The 20,987-nt window shown below is 35.1% G+C and overlaps 1 protein-coding gene across 8 annotated transcripts in view; it reads right to left on the bottom strand.

The window, feature by feature from the left end:
* The window catches only part of EXOC6 (exocyst complex component 6), a 94,892-nt gene that overhangs the window by 34,410 nt on the left and 39,495 nt on the right, over positions 1 to 20,987 (bottom strand). For 6 of the 8 annotated variants that reach the window (XM_065638602.1, XM_065638607.1, XM_065638605.1 and 3 more), the window contains exons 14-18: positions 20,092 to 20,197; positions 16,471 to 16,580; positions 15,320 to 15,431; positions 13,520 to 13,654; positions 8,496 to 8,675 (exon numbers count right to left, since the gene is read on the bottom strand). In XM_065638602.1, the coding sequence (XP_065494674.1) occupies positions 8,496 to 8,675; positions 13,520 to 13,654; positions 15,320 to 15,431; positions 16,471 to 16,580; positions 20,092 to 20,197 (643 nt within the window). Of the gene's footprint in view, positions 1 to 5,386; positions 5,417 to 8,495; positions 8,676 to 13,519; positions 13,655 to 15,319; positions 15,432 to 16,470; positions 16,581 to 20,091; positions 20,198 to 20,987 lie in introns of all 8 variants that reach the window. The other 2 variants (XM_065638601.1, XM_065638603.1) reach the window with 1 other exon arrangement.

Raw genomic sequence — 20,987 nt, 5'->3', positions numbered from 1 at the left:
TATAACCCAAACCCATTGCTTTCATTGGGGCATTTCTCATAACAGCTTGTGCTAATTATTTGCACTTCAATTGCTTGAATTCCACCTCAATGCTTGTTGCGAAATTATTTAAAGTATTCATGCTTATCCATCATCTTTATAGGTGCTTAATAAATCAGTGCTGTCAGTAATCAACTACTGACAAAATGAAATGTAGTCCTCTGTTGTACAAAATAGAAATTGTTTTCCAATCACAGCCTAGTTAGTAACATTTTTCTTGACAATGTACATGTAATTGAGACAAATAATTTTCCGTACATGAGACCAAAAAACAAAGCACAACATCAGACATTTAGTAAATTATTAAAAATTTAGTACAGAAAAATGGAAAGATATGGAAATTCTACCTTAGAATTAAGAAAACTAATTAAGACCAGATACCTGATCAGATGGCATCATGCTATTCATAGCACTGCAATCTTTTAGAGCAGAGTGATGATCTTGGCTTTCAAATGCAATTATGTTGAATCTCTGTAGTTTAATGTACTTAAACCACACTTTTCAACTGATGTCTATGTTACAATATATATTGAAACATACGTAACTATGAACATGTTTACACAAAAGAAATAATAATTACGTGATACACCTACTGGAGCACACGCCACTATCGCCTTACTTATATCCATCAGTAAAGTGATGACACCTATTTCTCTAAAGCAACAGTTCCCCAGCTGCTTCTGTAAAGTCAGGTTGATCAATTCGCTGTTGACTCACAGAAACACACGTAAGCAATGAAAAATGGTAAGGAAAGACAGCAGTTCACTGTTCCAAAAAGTTTGGAAAGTTCTGCTCCAGCATCTGAAGAGCAAGATTTTGTCCTTAATAAAACAACTTGCTCATATCACTGAATTGTCATGTATACATGTAACAAAAACAAATCTGGCCCTAAATATTTAGTATTTTAAAAATCCATTCTTTGTTAAAACACACTTAAAATGTCGACAATACAATGGAAATTGTTCACTCTCCTCACATGTCACACTGAAACATTAAATGGCTTTTGCTAATACCTCTTTAGCATTAGGACACCTTGAACTGTTAAGAGCTTTATATCTAAAATGAGATGTCAGTTTCTTAATTGAAAATCTCAGAAAAGCAAATAACATTTTTGACCAAAATAGATGAACTGACAATGAGGAATGTAAGAAACAATGCAAGAACAGCATGCTTAAAAGTCTCCCAAACCCAACGGTAATTACCCTGGGAGACATGCAGCTCTATTCCCCGAGTGGAACAATATCAATATGAATGGAAAAAAAAAAAGAAGAGGAAAAAAAAAAAGGAGGTGAGAAGGCGAATCAATGGGCCACAGTTCATTTAATTACAGTGTAGTAGGTCTGAAATACTTAATGGAACTGTCATTTTGATTTAATGGAACAACTAGTGCATCTTTGTTTAATGTACTGCTCCATCAAATCAGCTCCATGTCCTATTTATGCTGCCACTATAATGTAATAAAAGTTCAACCAGATTAATAGATTGTCAAGGAAAATTTTAACTTTCAATTTATTTTATATGCAAACAATGTGTACTCCTCTATTGTTTTAAATAAAAGACAGAATTTTATCTTTCTGACAAACATCTGTAGTTAACTGTTAAAATCTGGCAAATATCAATAGTACTGGAGCACAAGAGAATGGTTGCAATGCAGAAATGACATGGTAGAAGCCACTTGGACTTTAAATAAATATCAATACATGTACATTTAATGCTTATTTTTAAATTTCATAAAATGGAAACATCCTAACATTTAAACTATTTCCAACTATGTAACTTGAACTACAGGCTTATTGTTCACTTGACATATCAACAAGTTTACTATACACAGTACATACTTAATACAATCACTCAATTTTCTTAAATCTAGAGAAAAAAACAAAGCTGTATATCAATCAAAATGCTGAATTTTAACTGAGAGAAACGTGAACATTACTGTTATCCTCTTCAAAATTCAGTTCTTCTCAGCTCAAAATATGTTGGATGTAGAATATTCAGAAAAACATGAAATTCAAATTTGTGCTTGACAAACAAGACTTAGTTAAAAATATCTCTCCAAATTTCCACCATCCACCAATTTACCAATTCTTTGCCATTTTTTCATAGTGCATTTTGAAGAGGAAATTCAAGGATTCGTGAACATCGCAATAACACATTTATTTTCCAGAATTAAACAATGCTCAGTTAGTTTTAAAACATTCTTAATGTTTATTATTTGTCAGTTTGGGGTTTTTTAATTACTATGATTATTTTTTAAGGGGGGTGGCTGTGGTTACTGTATCTAGGAATTAAATACCTATATTTAATAGCATGCAGAGATTCAGCAAGCTTCTCACATTCGCTCCAGTTGCCTCCCATTTGGAGACACTACCATTATCTCACCCGTGCCTATGCTAATTGCTGCTGTCTACAAAACCTATTATTCCACTCAACCAATGTAAAGTTTACGAAACAAGGACTCTATTCTATAAGCAAAACCACCTGCTAACAGTGTTAAAGGCAACTGTTTTTTCAGCCAGCCTTCACATTTTTCTGAAATACAAGTTTGTAAAAAGAGAAAACCCTTAGACAAACTTCTTATATTTCAAAGGAGCTTGCAAAGAGAATCTGCTGACATATTAAATCCTTTTTTTATAGGACCCAAAAGCTTTTCTCCTAAGAACAATTGCAGCGAAGAGACATTTGGCTCCTAGGAAACTCCCAAAGGGTCAGCCATATGCATCCTCCACGGCACCTTCGCAGTGCTGCTTTCTAAGACTCACGCTCGCTGTCTCAAAAGCAGCTTTCATCATTCACTATAGTGTCAGTCAATATGATTTATGGACTGCATTCAACAAAGTCAAAGCATATAGAATGAGAAATATGACTACAATCTGCTAATTTGTTTTGTATTGAGCCACTTAGGAGTCAAAGACCTGATGTCAGGCTGAGACCAGTAATGCAATTAACCCGCCAGTGACAGATTCATCCATCCTCCCTGCCAGGCCGTGCCAATCAAAGACAGCATGAAGCAGCATTTGGAGAAACGGGTAAGAAAATCCATTCTCTAAGTAGCCTGTGGAGGCTGTTGATTGACAGTTTTTGAATATAGCTGCAGAAAACCACTACCCCTTCACCCTTACTACAAGCTCTGAAATGAGGCTTTTGCTGCCAATCACAGAAACAACAAAACAACACGAACTGCCATCCTCAGCATGAAAGGAAATAACAAAACTTATCTGCTACATCTAAGAAGCTGAAAAATTAACTTAACGATACAAAATGACATAATGAAAAACTTTCTGCAAATGCAAATAAACTAAACATACAGATTTTATCAATCATAAGAACCAAAGCATGGTATGACTTAATATCGGGACTAAAATCCAGCTTTTGAACTACTGACAAAAACCAAGTATATTAAAAAACACTAATACAATTCTGAAGACTCAATTTTACTTCAAGTCTCCGCCCTGAATTCTACTGAAAAATAATAAAAAATATCCACTTGAAAGTAATTCGTAACTGTTACTTTTCAATAGTCACTCTTCCAAAGAGTTGTCCTATACTAACTTTGCACTGACAAAACACATTTCTAGAATAGAACTTCAGCTAGTGCTAAACTTAGATGAAACACACTTGTATACACACCCTCTATAATTTCAAATTAACTGATCTGAAAATAAAAGGTATGATTTCTATTTAACTTTTCAAAATGAAAACAAAAAAATGCAGGTCCTTAGTAACAAATTGGATCACTCAATTGATCTCATGAGATTAATGGCTGTACAACGAAATTATAATTTGCTTATTCACTCTAAGTATCTAGTGGCACTATAAACGGTAACACAGACTTAAAATGGGACGTAAAAGAATATGAAAACAGCAGTAATCTCAGAAGACTAAACTCTTGTGACTTTAGAAAACAGAAACATTAAAAGCTGGGTAAATCAAATTATAACTCTCCAAAAGCAACGCAGCCTCTGTGCTCTGCATCTCTGAAATTCTGGCAGTGCTTGAGCATGACACAACCATCACACTGACACCCATTCAACATTAACAGGGAATATTCCCACACAAAGTATTCCTAGTACTCATTACACTTAAGAGCTTGATAGTTCAACATGAGGTTTAGTATTCAAATCACAGAAATGTTCATCGGAGTGAACCACCAATGTCATCTAGTCCAGCCTCCTGGAGCAGGACTATTGCCAACACTAGTTCAAATCCATTGTTCTTTTTCCTGCCGGAGCCTTCAAATCAGCTGAGGATGGGAACTGCACAGCCTCGCTGGGTAACCTCCTCCAACATGGCACTACTCTACTCATGCAGACTTTTTCCCTAATGTCAAAGCTTCATCCTCCAAGCTCCTACCTGTGACCACAGCCATCTGTGAGTTTGTCAGTCCTACCAAGAAGAGTTTGGCACCATCACCTTTGTATCTTTCCTTTTCAAGAGGTTGTAGGCTGCCATTAGGTCTCTCCCCAGCCTTCTCTTTAACAGATTAAATAATCCACCTCCCTAAACTTCCACTTGAAACTCATGTGCTCCGGGCTCCCAAGAACTTGGAAGCCCACTGCTAGATCCTCTCTCCAGACCCAGCGAGCTACTACTCAGCCAATTGCTTTCCGGATTGTAGTAATGAATGGGGTTATTCCCACACTGTGTACTCGAAGTGCCTTGGACATACGTTCAGTTAAACAGTGGACAGCACAGTGTACATTTGTTCACTTAAGCAGTATACAGCAACAAGATTCAACTACATTAGAGTTATTAGAGAAAAATCAGTAAAGTAAGTCCAGAAATTTGGTATTTGAAAGCCACTCTTAACAGATTGATATTAATTTCAACACTTTTATTATAATGGAAATGCTTATGACAAATCAAAATAAACTCCTTATACAAAAATTGATGACCTGAAAATAATCAGGGCTTGGAAGAATTCTTAAATGCAATCCATCACCTTCTTAAAAAAAAAAAAAAGAGCACACACATTCCCTTGACGCCAGGCAGATGCAGCGCTGACTCTTTATTCTGTTATATCAGTCTACCCTTATTCTCTATGCATGTCTCATAGCTGCATTTTGATACCTGACCTCTCTTCCAAAAGGTCGCATAGTCTCCTCTAAATTCTGTCATTTGGGATGCAAGGCACACCCCACCAATCTTCTGCAAGGTTTTTAGCACTCCTGCTGTCCCAGTGTACGAAAGCCCTGATCCCTGCATGCAACTACACAAAGTACGCAGCAAGTCATCAGGGAAACAGAAGGGTCTTTTTATTAAATGATTAAAAATTGAAGCAATAAGCCTGCAGGCAGTTCATAGTTTCGCAGTTCACATGCTTTTTCTTCATCTTGCATTTACTTACCGACATAGCTGCATGGTCATTGTTGTTATTCTGAGAAGAAAACCAGTAAGGCAATCAAAACAAAAAAATTAAGATATACTGTCAACATCCAAAAAAAAAAAAAAAGAATAAAAAATTGGTAGCAATAAAAGGTAAGGAAAGGCTTCCAAAAAGAACAATTACAGCTACTTAATACCTTAAATTATTTTTTTTAAGCCTGTGAACTTATATAGTATTTTGTTGTGCCATAATAAAAGAGATTCTAATTTAAATAATACTAATTCAGCAACAAAATGGTTTTTTGTAATTAGGAACTATCCGCCAAAATATCAAAATAGCAAACTTCAAATGACAAAGTATTTGTTGATATGCCTTTCGAGGAAGTCTTCGTTATAAAATTCCAAAATACTTAGGTTAAAAAATAAATGCCATGTTTACCACCTTGGTAAACATTAACATAACATTAACATACTTTTTACAAGCAAGACTTAGAATGGCTCAGGACAGTAAGAATCTAAATGTAACATGACCCATTAATACATTTTAACATAAATCTAATGGTAATATAACTGGAGGGTGGAATGAAGCTATCTTATTTTCCAAAACTGTTTCCTAAGTAGAGTGCACATGCACAAAGGAGAAAACTAAGATGTAAAACTTAGGAGGAAAAAAAGCAGCTTCAGAGATGCAAGGTGTCTCCAGTGATTAAATGGAGATATCAGACCCCAACTAAGTTGTGCCACGAAATGTGCAGGTTCAGTAAAACTGAGATCATGGTCTACTAGATTTAGATCTCTAATGTTCCAATAAAAATAATACAAATTGCATAAAATGGATATTTAACATAAAATGTATTTTTTAAAGTTACATCTACATTGTTACAGAAATACTTCAGTATATCCCCACATGGAAGTATGAAAGCAGACACATCCCTGTGCATTACACAGCTCACACATACAGCTGAAATAAAACAAGATTCTAATGACAGGAACCCAATGACTGCAACAAAAAAATCATTAATGAACGTATCGTAACAATCCTACAAGAAGATTAGAGTTTGAAACAATATCAAAGAGAAAGCCAGCGACCCTTGAATGAGCCTATAGAGAACTAGTGTGGCCAACTAATGCCCCCAGCCCTGGCACAATCCCCTTTAAGGTGATCAGACACACTAAGGCAGGCAGACATTTCTCTACTTGTCCTGCACTACTTCTTACAAAAATTACAGCCGGTGGCTAGGACTTTGGTTCTTTGATTTTTAATTACAAAAAATGTTTCGAGAAACTATTTTGAGCAATGGAATGTTTCTGCCAGCTATACAAAAATTATTATGGAAATTACGCTGTGACATTAATGGAATAATCCATTAATGAACACTAAAATTATTCCAAATCTTAACTATGGCACATATGAGAATCTAGTGTAGTTTAGCACTCCAAAGCACTTACTATTTTAATGACTTATGGAACGTAGTTCTGGGCTTATCTTTGAAAATGCATTTACTCTAAATTTTCTCTTAATGAAAATAACTTAGTATTACAAATGTAACCAGAATCACCATAACGGATGGTATACACATTTTCATACAACTTCCACAGCTCATGCACAACAACATTCATAGGACTGCATATTTCTACAATCGGCCAAGCCAGAACAGTGAGTAGTACACAGGGTAAGTAAAAAATTACAAGAACTCTCTTGCCAGACCAGACTAGTTGTCCATGTGGTTTTACATCCTGCCTGTTACCTGACAAGAGTTTGAAATTACCAGTTAACCTCTTCATAGGAAATAGCTTTCTCCAAAGGTTGACTTGTGCCCCAACATGCATATTTCTATTCCTTTCACACTTTTCAAGTCTTAACCACACAGCTGCTTCTTTCCATCCCTCTTAACATATTACTTCATTCTGTCTGTGGCTCACTTCCAAAGAGCTATATCACAACATACATTCGTGACAGACTTCTGTACATCCTTCTCTAGAAGCTGCATATCTCCCAACTACATGCATATGGTCACTGAAGAGCAGTGCCATTTGTTCACAGTTTTGTATGTTAAATTACAATGAATTTAACTAATTCACAAACTTCATATTCTTTATCAAAAATTGCTCAGCTGATGTGGCACAGAGCACATGCCTCACACGTCACGTTCTCATCAATATTCCATGACACATTTTGAGTGGGTTAAGTCTTTGAGTCGGGAAAAAAAAACAAGAGACTGAAGAATGACAGCCTCTTCACATGTGATTTGGAAGACCAGCTAAACCCACTATGCCAGCAACTTCAACACCTTGCTGTGCATGTAAAGAAATTATCTTTTACTTCTAAACCAGGGTCTCAAAACATTCTTTGCACTGAGGACTTATTCTTCATAGGCACTGCATGTGGGTAAAGCACTCAGACATCCGCATGATGGTAGCAACCAAGGACAAGCTGATGAAAAGCAGATGTAGCTTGAAAGATGTATTGAAGTTACTCCGGACCTATAAAGCTATAAACTATTAAGACGATAGATCAAACTAGAAATAGTCTTTTTTGTCTTAAAGCAAGGGGAAATCAGACAAGAGAATGTAACAATTAGTGCATAAAACAGGCTAACAGTACTCTTTTACCCAGGACAAAGTAACACAGGATATATTTGAATATGAACAAGGATTCATTTCAGTAAAGCTCAATTAACTAGAATCAAATTACTTTTTATGATCAAAACTATTTAGCTAAAAACAACCTCGGAGAATCCAAGACATCCATAATCTCGTGCACAAATACAGGATTTGCACCAATTCTGCATTGTTTGAATCAATGCATATGTACACAGAACCAATATGGCTAATTAAAAAGGCCATCTGATGCTCTAGAAAACTGCATGAGTACTTACGCTATTTGTAAATTAGCTGCTGTTAACAATATTACTGAAGTATTTGAAAGTAATTCAAAGTATTACCACGGGTAAGCATCATCAACATACTGAAACACCTCTGAAAATATATCTGAACTAAAAAACAATTTTAAAAATACTTCTGCCAGCATGAGCACAATTCAAAAATCACATCTATCTTCAAAATCTTAGTATTTTAAAATAAAATAATGCTCCAATAGTTTGAAATTAAACTTAAATTTGAACACTTACAGGTAAATGAGTAAAAACTTGAAACGTGCTTCTCAAAAAGTTAATAAGGTCCATTAAGTAGCCACTGGCCCTTCCATCCGATTCAGACATTGTCCAATCATAATCAGCAATCTGAATAAATTCATCTATTTTTTGGTTAAGTTTTGTGTATATTTCTCCTTCTGCAGCATGCCTTGCATCCTGAAAAAAAAAGTGCGCAATTGTCAGAATTCTAAAATATTATTAGAATGCAGATAAAATTATATTAATTAATGAAACTGAAGTCTCGTGTTTTTCTTCGATTCAAAAAATATTTTACTTCAATTAATATTTTAACTTCTGTCTTACAATAAGTCTGACGCTGTGTTTTTTAAAATACTCCCATAATGTATACTGTAGGAGTGTTTATAACAGAATATGCCTACAGAATAATCTAAGTTCTCAGACAAAAATGAAATTAATTTGAATTTGGCAACAAAGCAATTGCTTTAGTCTCTTCAAAACAATACCCTTTAATTCAGCCTTACAAATTTATGAACCCCGACACAAATTTTATTTCCCCTCTTTTACATATAAAATAATAAAAGAACCTAATTATTTTATCTGTTATGGCTAGAGGTCCAGCAATCCTGTGATTTTTATATAATGTGTTAAAGCTGCACATTTGAAGAATACTCATCGTCTTCCAACCTCCTTTAAATACCCGAATCATCACGCACCGTGGTTCAGAGCACTCCTCTACTTCCTCCCACCCCATCCTGCCACCCTCTAGATTCCACTTTTTGGAACGGTAAAGAGGTAAAGTCTAGAATTTAATGTGAAGTGAGTTTACGATGCAAATCTATCTGCCTTATTTGTTTAGGGGACATCCTCTCAGATTCAATGAGAGCTATGTACAGATGCTTGATATGGTGTCTCCTCCTGGAAAGGCATGCTTCTGCCAGCCTGGAGTTTAAAGTTATTCGATAAATTCTATGTTCTAATTTGGGCTCAACATGAAACTTTCTTCACCGATTCTGAGCAATAATGCAAGTAAGACATTTGATTTTAAAGGGAACTGGTCAGTTGTTGAAGTTTTTTAGAGAGTAAGAGTAGGCTGGATACATTGGAACAACATAAAAGTGGATTAAATTCCCATCACTAGCTTTCTCTGGGAGAAAGCAGTCCAAAAACATGGTACTTCAGGAAAGGTGTAAATAGGAAAGGCAAAAAGAAAAAAAAAAAATTGAAATGATCTGAGCTTAAAGGCAGCATCACACAGAGCATATCAAATTCAGTCTTCAACCAGGCCTCGGGCCGTGAGGCACTTCAGGAGGAAGCGAGAAAGCACGCGGCCCTGGCAGGTAGAAATATCAAAGTACAGTTCCCCCCAAATAGTATTTTTAATGCCCAACCAATTTGTAAAAGCCTCCACCAAACAGCTCTCCCAGTCCAACACACAAGAATATGGCAACCTGTTAACATGTTAAATAAAATAAGATGCTGATATCCAAAATTTTGTAGATGGCCGTGACTATAAAAGCCTCAACTGAAGTCAAGTCTACATTTAAAGTTTTTAATTACTGATGAGACCTCAGTTTCAACAATCTACCATGACAAGACTTGCAAATACATCTGCTTAGGTTTAGTATGATGGCCTGTTTTTTTGTTTTTGTTTGTTTAATTGGATTTCCAACCCAGAAGTTACTTCTGAGAAGCAGCACTGTGAATCCCACGTGCAAGTCCAGAGTGAGTTAGCAGCATTCAGATTTGGGATGACTTCTAGAAGCAGGTGAATTAACTCCATCTCTTCTTTTAACATGGTGACAGAATTGCATCAAAAACCTTTTGAAAGCTCACCAGATTTTCCCCCATTATAAAAGTGAATGAAACTGCATCATTTGCCCTTTTAAGTGGCTTCTTTCTCAGAGGCTGTCCTGAAGCCCTGCACAGGATTTGACGCTGTGTATCCGGCTCTTCATTAGTCATCACGCAGTTTAGTGCTGAGACCCTCGGCTCAAAAACTTCTGTCAACTAGATCTGCAAATACATCTATTTATGCTTAGTGAGACTGCCGACTTAAACAAAGGAAAACCATAGTCACCCAAAGCTGGAAAACACAGCTATAAATATTGAAACACACACTTTTTCAATATGATAAAATGAAAAAGGTTTGGGGTTTGTTTTTTTATTTCCTCCCCTGTGAAACAATGGAGTGTTTGAAGAACATCTTAAAATGAGTATATGTATATATCTTACATACAAACAGTATATGTATATATCTTATATACAAACAGCCCTCTAAAATAGCAGCCATGAAATGGGTCTGAAGGCTTCTGTTAAAATACAGTGTAGATGTACTTATAAGATCATCTCACAGAATATAAACGTGATCAATGCTGCTAATAAAAGGAGATTTTTGACCACTCAGAAAGAATGGAGGTGACATGATTTGCCACCAGGAGATTAATTTAATAACAGTAGAGCATACCAAACTCTGTGAGGGCCCAGTTGGGGAACGGCAAGCAGTTTTTCATTAAAACAGAGAGGAAAAAAAAAAGAGGGATTAACAAGAAAAGATTTCTCTGCTATAAGTGGAGAATGTTGTGCTAACAAGTTCTCCATGGAAAGAGACAGGAGAGAAACTTAAAAAATTCTTACATGGTTGCCAGTGTTCATGCTGTATTTTTCCAAAGTGCATAGATACTAAGCTCACTAAACACAGATGTAATAGTTGGTGATTCCCTCCAATAGAACTTAGAGAGTTTATAGGATAGTTAAATATAACTTACAGCATAAGCAATCAGCACAAAACATAATGCAAACTTTCAACTGTATTTATTAAATTAAATTTGAGGATAAAGAACATCTTGCCTCTTAAGGAAATCAAAGACTACGGCTGCTTTAAGTGTTTTGTTTGAATGCTAAAATGATTATGGATTGACCATACATGAAAATATCTACAGATATGCAAATTCAAAGACACACATGCACTACTGATACATAACAAGCACACTAGGCAGCCTAGATCTCAAGGGCAGGGCAAAATCAGTAAAACTACCAGTAGGGCAAAGGTAATCTAACCACAGTTGTGAGGCCAGAACATTTCTGTCTTGCCCTATCCATTAAATCCTCAGCAAAACAGATGACGGTTAATGGGAAAACTGTTGGCAATCAGATGGAGATATAAATCGTCTTGCAATGATGATGTCTTATTCCACCTCACCCACCTTTTAACATCTATGCCAAAGGGGAGATTATAATAGGATAGGCTACATATCAAGAGAAAAAAATTAAGTACTGGAAACAGAACTACTCTCAATAGGATTAGTCCTCTTTATCCCATAAATACAAGAAATCACCCTCCTTTGTTTCAGTGCACACTGAAAAATCCCCAAATACCTAAAGTTCAAGTTGCAGCTACTTTGGAATCCCTGATGACTTGTTGTTTTGTTTCTCTTTCAAAATTTTCTGTATAGAAGCCCCTTATGACTACAGCGGCAATGCACTGGCTGAATTAACAGCACAAGGTAACAGATACAAGATTATTCTTCTGTGAGAATGTTTTCTTCACAAAAGAAAACTCCAAATCCCAGAAGCACACACATTTGCTTCTATTCTAAATCAAAAAAGCTACACAGCCAGACTCAGTCAACAAAATAATATCTGCCATATTTTATGTATATGAATACCGAATCTTGGTTCTTCAGTGCACACAACCATTTGGTGCGTGAAAGAAGTACCTGGCACTCAAACACCACCAGGGCATGAAGGGTCTCTAAGCATCTCTACACCTGTCCCCAGTGCATAGCACAGGAGGGTTTCTGGCCCGAGACCAAACCATCTTTGCACTCAGCTTAGCTAGTCCAGCTGTTGGGATCTTGTTTTAGAGCTTACTACAGTCATTATGACATAAAACAGCCTGGGCAAGGATCAGAATTTTGACTAATTTATCTTAGGGATAAATCTCAGTCATCTTGAGCTACCTGAGATTGTGTGTTTAAGTTGTCTTCAGCAATTTAATTTTTATGTGCAGATTTCTCATAAAAAACATGTGTCTGCCTTACAACTGAAAAAGGACTAAGGCCTTTTGAGTAATATAGTGGAGAGGGACTTCACAGCTGAGGGTATGGGGTTTACTCTGCCAAAGCCATCAGACATGACTATACAAGTCACTTAGTACTTTTGCTTTAGTTTTCTCTTTCCAAAATCCTTCAAAATTTTTATATAGACAAATGCAAGAACAACTAGGAGAACTTCATCCATTAATGAGATGAGGAGCCATATACAGAAAGAAAACTACAACACGTTTTATTTTAGCATTATACTTGGCTTACAACTGTTGAAATTATAATTGTTTACATGGAGTATGCATCACCAATTATCTACTTTAATTTTTTGAGTTTAAGCTTAAATACTTCTGCCATTTCTGAAAAATGCCAGAGAAAATACAGTTTGTGCAGACAAGCAGTTGCCATAAACGTACGGCATTTATGAAAACAGTCAAGTTCCCAGTGATCATTTTAACGAGTATTATTGTGTAAATAAATTTAAAGGACATGTAAATAGGATATGAATTCTAAGAAGATGATTGAATAATTTATGCTTTGTAGCACATTGTTAATACTGTTTTTATGGTACTAAGTTACAGAATTTGAAAATATATGACAAAATATTTCTATTGTACAATAAAAGCAAATAAATAATACAAACATTTTAGATTAAACTGGCTGTTTTGCTCAATTCCATTCAGAAAGGAGATATGTTACACAAATTGGAGCTTCAACTATTGAAACCTTCTGTTGCAGTTAAGCTTAGCTTGTCATTTTGTAACTTAATAAAAGATGCATCTGAAAGAGAATATTAATGCTTCTCGCTTACTGACATTTCAGGTCATATCAAAAACATAAACCCCAGTGCTCATCTTCTGAGTGTTACAAATGAATTCTTAACAGTTCAGTATTGTTTTAGAGTCCTTACCCCTTTTTGTTTTAAAATGCTTCAATTATACGGATTTTAATACAACTTTTCAGAATTAATCATATAATGGATGACACACACGGTACCTTAAATGTAGAAAGTCCATAAAGTCTTGCAGTGTGAACAGTCACTTGTGAAATATTTGTAATGTTGGATATAAAATCTTCAAGGTATTTACAGGCTTGCTCCAGGTGTGTTGTGTTTATGATGATTTGAACAAGCTATAGGAGACAAAAATTCTTGTAAAAATCCTTTTTGTATCACCCATTGTCATTTGATTTTGTAAATGGTTACTTTTTTCAGCAACAATGCTACTAGAAATCAATCACAGTATTTTAGGTTACCACCTATTAACTGTTAGTTTTCAAGTTTGCTTTCAAATGCCACCAAGGAGTAATACTACAGTTTACATACAAATGATGCCTTTTAAAAAACTAAGACTACACACACCTACTCAGTGAAATAAATCCAATTGATATTTTGGAATTAAAAAAGGGAAAATGAAGGAAAATATATTGTCAAAAGCAAATCACTGATTTGTACCATAAAAATGAATTTTAAAAAATTATTGCTATTAGAAAAAATATCAAATTCAGTCTGCAGAATGGTGCATTCTGAAGCTAAAGAAGTTTAAAAATGAGGTTGGCAACTCCTTCTTCCCCCAACAATGGCAACAATCTGCTTGTACATGACATGTTTTTATAAGCAGGACCTGTGTTTCAATTCAGTTCACAAATAAGACAATGTACATAATGTGTAGTATCTGAAGTATCAGTATACTGTATCTTAATTCTCACTGAACATTCCTTTAGTGAACACTAATGTAATGCTTGGTAAAATAAGTGTTCTCTTTTTAACCTTTTTTTTGGTCATAAAACTTAATGACTTGACAATGAAATAGCTCTAAAAAATACCAGTGAGTGTATTTTCATATCCTTGAATATAATCCTGTACCAATTTAAAGAATATAGAAAACTACACCTCAGAAAAATTGTATGGCTTGTCTTACTAACATGGCGATATATGATTTATAGAGTTCTTTCCTCATCTTCTTCTTCTTGGTTTCATCTATACAAGAGGTTCTGGCAGTTTAAAAACAATGTCCAATATGACATAACACTACTCTCTCAGCAACAGCCTAAGTCCTTCTCAGCATGTTTCAGTCGGTACCTGCTGCCCGCCAACACTGCCTGTACCTGCAGTGAACATCCAGACCGACTCACTATCTCACCGTGTCTCATTCTTTCCAATAAACAAACTAAACTAAGAGTCCTGATGAAGAAACAACATGCACAAATCTACTAAAATATTTTTATTTCAATTACTATAGAAAAAGTTTCATGTGTCAGTGTGAACTTGAAATTTTAGATTTCTTGATCTGGTAGGTTTACTCTGAAACTTTACAGAGTTCATGTGTGAGAGATTTTTCTCTCCCCTCCCCACCTTCTTTTTTTTTCTTTTTCTTTTTTCTTTTTTTTTTTTTTTTTTTTTAGTACGAAGAAAAAAACCTCAACAATGTGCTACTAATTGCTAGACAGAGGCAGAACACACGAACCACGCTCTGTATGCAACCAAAGAAATAAGAGTCTTCGGCTTATTTCTTGCAAATCTCTGTTTATCATACAGAAGACAGAACTCTCACATTGTCATCTCTCTCTCAAAAGGCATCACTGTGTAAACAAACTTCCAACTAGACCCAACACTGTATTGTATTATTTATGTAACAGATATTGATGCTTTTTTATGCTTCATCTTGCACCATTTTAATTTTTCAATCTTAAAGCAAACACCACTTGTTTTTCTTACATAAATCTACATTTACAAGAATAGTTTTAGCACTAATTGTCTTAAAAAACACAGTTTTGAGTATATGTTTTAAAACTTACCTCTGTTAAACCTATATGAGGTTTTTTAATTAGGTTCTGTAAACAACTACTTAGCGTTCTTGTAAGCAGCAAATTTGTAGATTTTCTGAGCATATCATCTATTTCCGTTGAGCTGAAAAAAAAATATTTTTATAACTATGCTGTACATGACAATACTTCTGACAGTAATATTTAAGATTTTTATTTCTTCCCTGCAAAGGGAACTTACCATGTTAAGAACTGCATTTAAGAACGTGCATTTAATTTCTGGTTGCTAAAAGTGTTCCATGTTCTAACACACAGAACACCTCTTTCATTTAGCAAATTATCCATTAACTGACTTTCAACACTGAAGCAAAACCTGTTATTTTTAGATTCAGACATGCTTATTGACACAGCAGTTTGGAAAGAGTAATTTGTGCGTTTTAATGAGTTACTGAGGAGGTCAACATGTGCTCATTAGTACGTGTAAATTATAAACAGTATCAATTAAGAATGTGTGAAAGCGAGTCATTTACATCTTTAACAGTGCAGAAGTGGGTGACCAGCCAGGAATACCTTCCAAATTTCAGATCTATGATTCTTATTTTCTGTAATTACAACTAAGCTTTTGTAGACCACAAGAGGAAATGAAATGGAAGAATTGTGATGTTTTCCATCAGAGAAAGGTGGGATGGAAGAGGGAATGAGCATGCAGGCAGCACATTTGCAGGACAAATCATTGCTAAGGAAACTACGAGCACTGAGAAGGGAAAGACCGCTTGAACTAATCAGGGATGCTACATGATTATTTCTGAAATGGTCAGTACCAAAATACATTTTCCAAATCTTTCATGCTTTGTTAAATAGATAAAAATCTATATTCAAACCAGTCAATACCAGTTAAAAAACCCCAGCAGTGTTTTAGACTGCTTAACATGCCAAGCTACCTTCACCTTCACCAAGCTACCTCCTATACAACACACATATTGTATAGAATACATATACACACATATGAAATATATGCTATTTCATTGGGAATCATACAATAAATATAATTATGTATGTAAATTATGAAACAAGCACAGCTAGCAAGTACACAAGAAAATATATTTTCAATTTAATATATATTCTTAGGTCACCTGGAAGTTATAGGCTACCTTATAGTCACATTCCTGATGCTTTAAGCTTACCTGCGGTGAAGTGATTCTGAAAACTTAAGGCTTGCATAAATAAATTCCTTAACCTGGATATAAATCTGAGGCACTGATTGAGACATTGGAAGCTTCTTCGGAAAGGATTGCTATGAAAATAAATAATACTATCATACACTTGAAACATTCTAAGGACAGCTTGGTATTAAATGCAACAATTAGAAAGCCACTTAATGCTATCAATACTTCAATCTGTCTTAAGCTTTTCTGGTTTTCATCACATACATTGGTATGCATTGGGCTGACTTCTACATCTGTTTCAATAGCTGATAAGCAAAATAGAACTTTATCACTTATTTAAGTTCCAATAAAGTTTGGAGACTTTATGTAATTTAAGATCCCTCTGCAGAATGCAATTTACAAACACAGTAACAGGTCTCAAGCTACTTCTACTCGGGATGAACAAGATAGATCTAAGTGGGATGAGAAGTTCAAAAATGCAAACATTTTTTTTGCCAAAGAAAGCAGTAAAAAAAAAAAAGGGGGGGGTATGACATATTCAGTACATCAAGGATTTTCAAAGCATCCTGAGTATGTTTAGGCATGTATATTCACTATCATGTATTTACGTCTCTCAAGGGCTCACAAAACCAAAGCAGTTGGAATTAATTCCAACAATCTGGATTAACATGTGGGAAATATTAGTAGTCTGTAAGAATACAATAATTCTTCTTACTTCAGTTTTTAAACTGATATTGTGTTTGGGAGGACAAAAAGAAATACACTCAATTAAATCTACACATACCAAATAGATATTTCCACATTGAATACATAATTTTTGAAATCTGCCAAGCTATTGATTTTCTGTTTAATCTAACGCACGAGCAAAATAATTAACAACTGGTATCATCCCTAAAGAATTCAATTTCCTTTAAAAAAAGCATTAATCAACAGCAGCTTAACATTTGTGTATTAAAAGACCAAGACAAAACAGATTAACTTGACATTCTCCTAATCATACCTCTTTATTTAAGATCAGGTAGTGTGCCAATTATGTGGTGTAAGTGCCAGGCTTTCGTGTCATTGAACAGAGGCAGCAAATACTTCTTTAACAATAAAATTCACTTCAAATATATGTTCATCTGATTTAAGCAATTAATTTTTACAGATAAAACAAGTGCTATTACATACAACTATTTTGGATCATTACAGTAGTTTGTCCACAGGGCTTGAGTCTCAACCTTCATATATTCAACACTCTAAGAGATGCAATTCTTTATCCTCTACAGTGTCTGGTCAATACAGGAAGACACAACACTGTTTGTCTGCTTATTCGAGTAGGTGGCAAGAAAAAAAAACAAACACAAAATGACAGAGATGTAAGTCAACTGTTTCACTTCTGAATACAGAAAGGGAGTAAAATTAGATTATATAATCAAACCATGATGGTTTGGCACATTCACTCTAAACACCAGAGCGCAGACAAGACTATTTTGTCCAGTCAGATTGGATTTACTATGTTAAAAATCTAGTAGGTTCTGGTCATAATTCTGCATAATGTGCTGCAACTCCTATGATAAACTTACCTGTAAAATGTGAGAGTGGTTCATGCTAACCTACAGTTAAAAATGAAACACTCACATTCATCTCTTTTTATACTAAATTAGACACTTTCAAAGGTGTAATTCCCCTTGATCAGAGATGCATCAAATCAAGTTAGGCCTCTGGGGTGTCTCTTCCTCTCTATTACGGGCTCCTTCGGTGACTAACCTGAACTTACACATCTCTTTTTTTTTTTTTTTTAAATTTAAATTTAAATTAATCCACCCAATAGGATCTCCTAGTGCCTTACAGCCGAGGCAAGAACAGAGAAGGGAACTGGATGAGATTATAAACAGCAACCAATAGAAGTGATCTGGGAGAATTTATAAAGTTTCCCTTCCATGTGGATTCCCTGCTATCTAATAACACATAAGGTAACACTGCAGTCTTTCTTTCAGCAGATACATTTAATGAGTCTTTCTCCTCTACCCCACTGCCTAGTTGACAAAACTTTTAGGACCTCAATTACCTTTGGGAGGCCCACCTCTTTGCTAAATTTGGTTGAAGTTTAATTAAACTGTTTCAAAAATTGCCAGGACATAAGAAAAAAACCCTCAGACTGCCTTATTTCTAATGATGTCCTTCTGCTTTACATACAGGTTTCAAAGCTCTAATCAGAGATATGTAAAAAAAGTTAGCTCCATTTTACAGATTAATTAACAGGGGCAGAGAGATGTGAAATGACCTACCAGCACCACGCAGCTGGTCAATGAGAGAGTTGGGAACAGCATCCAACCTGATTCCCAGCTTTACTCTCAAGCTCGCCAGTCCAAAAACTAAGCATCGGTGAGATTCTGCCCATAAAATAGCTACAAAAAGTGTTGCTCACTATGAAATAGAAATCCCTCTCTGTGTCATAGAACAAAATGAAAATTGTTGGGTACAGAGAACACATTTTCCCTCTGGTGAAATTAGAGCCAAAGCTTTGCATTAATCATACAGATGTGTAACTACACATGCTTACACAAGTAGTGTCCACACACACATGCCAATTCAATCAGACAGAGTGAGGCTAGCAGATAAAATTATTTAGTGCAAGTTAAAAATCTCTGCAATTTATTAGCAAAATATGTCATGCTAAATTGCATCCAGGATGTGGTATACTTCCAACACTGTAACAGATTTCCATTCTCTTTATCCTATTTTAGTATTATAATGCTAAGTAAATGAATCGGATGTAGGAAAGCACCCAGCAAGCACTCTGGAGTCTTATTCAAAAATCAGCATAAAACCCACCTTTGGTTTTCATTGTCACTGCAATACTGTATGAACGGCAGCTGTTACATTTGCCTGCTAAATCCCTGCCGAATCATAGAATTAGAGTATCTTTTTACTTTTGCAGATATCTGTAGTGACAGATCATGTATAAACCTGCTTCCCTCCACAACAGGTACTCCTACTGTCATGTGGTTCTTAGATTCAGTTCACCTCTACAGATTCCATCACAGGCCTGTTATTTCTTCATTGGTATTACCAAAACAATATTTGAACAGCAGAACATATTAATCACCTTTCTGTGAAAGGTGTTTGTAGTGAAAGGATGGCTAAGGATATTAAAGATTATCCTATTGGAATGTTAGTATGGCAGAATTATTTACAGTCCCTTCATGTTTATTTTGCCACATGTGCTCAAACACAAATAATTAATTTAAAAAATGAAACACAAAAGTTGCTGTTTCTAACAGATCCCTGTTTTACACGTATTTTTGCACTACTACAGCATATAATATACTGCGAGTTACTAAACCAAATGAGTTGCAACAAAATTAGACAGCCTGTATTATAATTACATAAAGACTGTATCAATTAAAGTGTATTATTAATTTGTTTACAAAATAATGGGTTTCATTATTCACTCAAACATCAGTGCAGATGACTAAAGCTTTAATTTTCGTATTTATTTATGACTGGATAATTACACACAAAGAAGGTGATTTAGCCTCTTAATCTAGCTAGCTTTTCAAATTTTAATTACTTTTTAATTATAAAAATCATGACTGTACCAACTGTCCTTAACTGGGTTTTGGCAAACTTTAATTACATAAAACTTTTCCTTACCTTATCAAATTCAGGATCTTGAAAAGGAAATTTGCTTATAACTATTTTGTATTCCTCTTCATTTCCTACAGGAATAGGGCTGTAGTTGTCTGCTTCAAAAATATCTCTGGTGAATTAGTCAGTAAAGTTAAAAAAAATTAGTACATGTGATTTATTTACAGTATTTTCCAGTGTTAAAACATGTACATGAATATGAATTTTACTACCACACTTGTGTGTGCAGCTTCAAAAAGTTATGAGCTACAACCATTACAATTTCAGATATCCAAACTATTTTTAGACTAATTTGAAAGTATCTGCCAAATATTTATACCCTGTCTAATCATAGAGAACAAATAGCTGATAGCATTTTAGTATGTATGACTCAAAGCATAATACAGCAAAGGAACTTTAGCTGAACTAGTCTACTCCAGGGTAAACCATAATGAGATACCTGTTAATTACTACATGAATTATGGCAGCCTACACTTTGCCTGTACTGAAGCAGATATTCAGTGTTTCACTGAGGTACCACAGCTACATGTAGTCAATGGAGATGACTCAGAGAACTTCAACCAGGCACGTGGCTACAGCTTTATTTAAGTACCTTCTGGACTTCTCTTCTACTCCATTGACCATAGTAAGAGTCCAGAGAGCATTAGAACCTTAGACACTAGACTTAACCGGTCAACTTATTTTTAAGGTTTTCCAGGTTTTTTTTTTTTATGGTAAACAACACCTGCACATTTAGCTATCACGCTCCAACTGCAAACAGGCTTTGGAGTACAGTCCCAAGCTGCCCTGTTCCTGGGGTTACAATCTACTCAATCAAATGATTCCAAGGAATAGGTAGAAACCAACCTTAAAACATTAAAAACATGAAGATGCACTGGCAATGTCAGTAGTCTGTCAGGGAG

This window comes from Caloenas nicobarica, chromosome 7 (genome assembly GCF_036013445.1).
Source record: "Caloenas nicobarica isolate bCalNic1 chromosome 7, bCalNic1.hap1, whole genome shotgun sequence".
NCBI classification, from domain to species: Eukaryota; Metazoa; Chordata; class Aves; order Columbiformes; family Columbidae; genus Caloenas; species Caloenas nicobarica.
The sequence above is the reverse complement of the archived record's forward strand: the minus strand, read 5'-3'. Positions and strand labels throughout refer to the sequence as shown.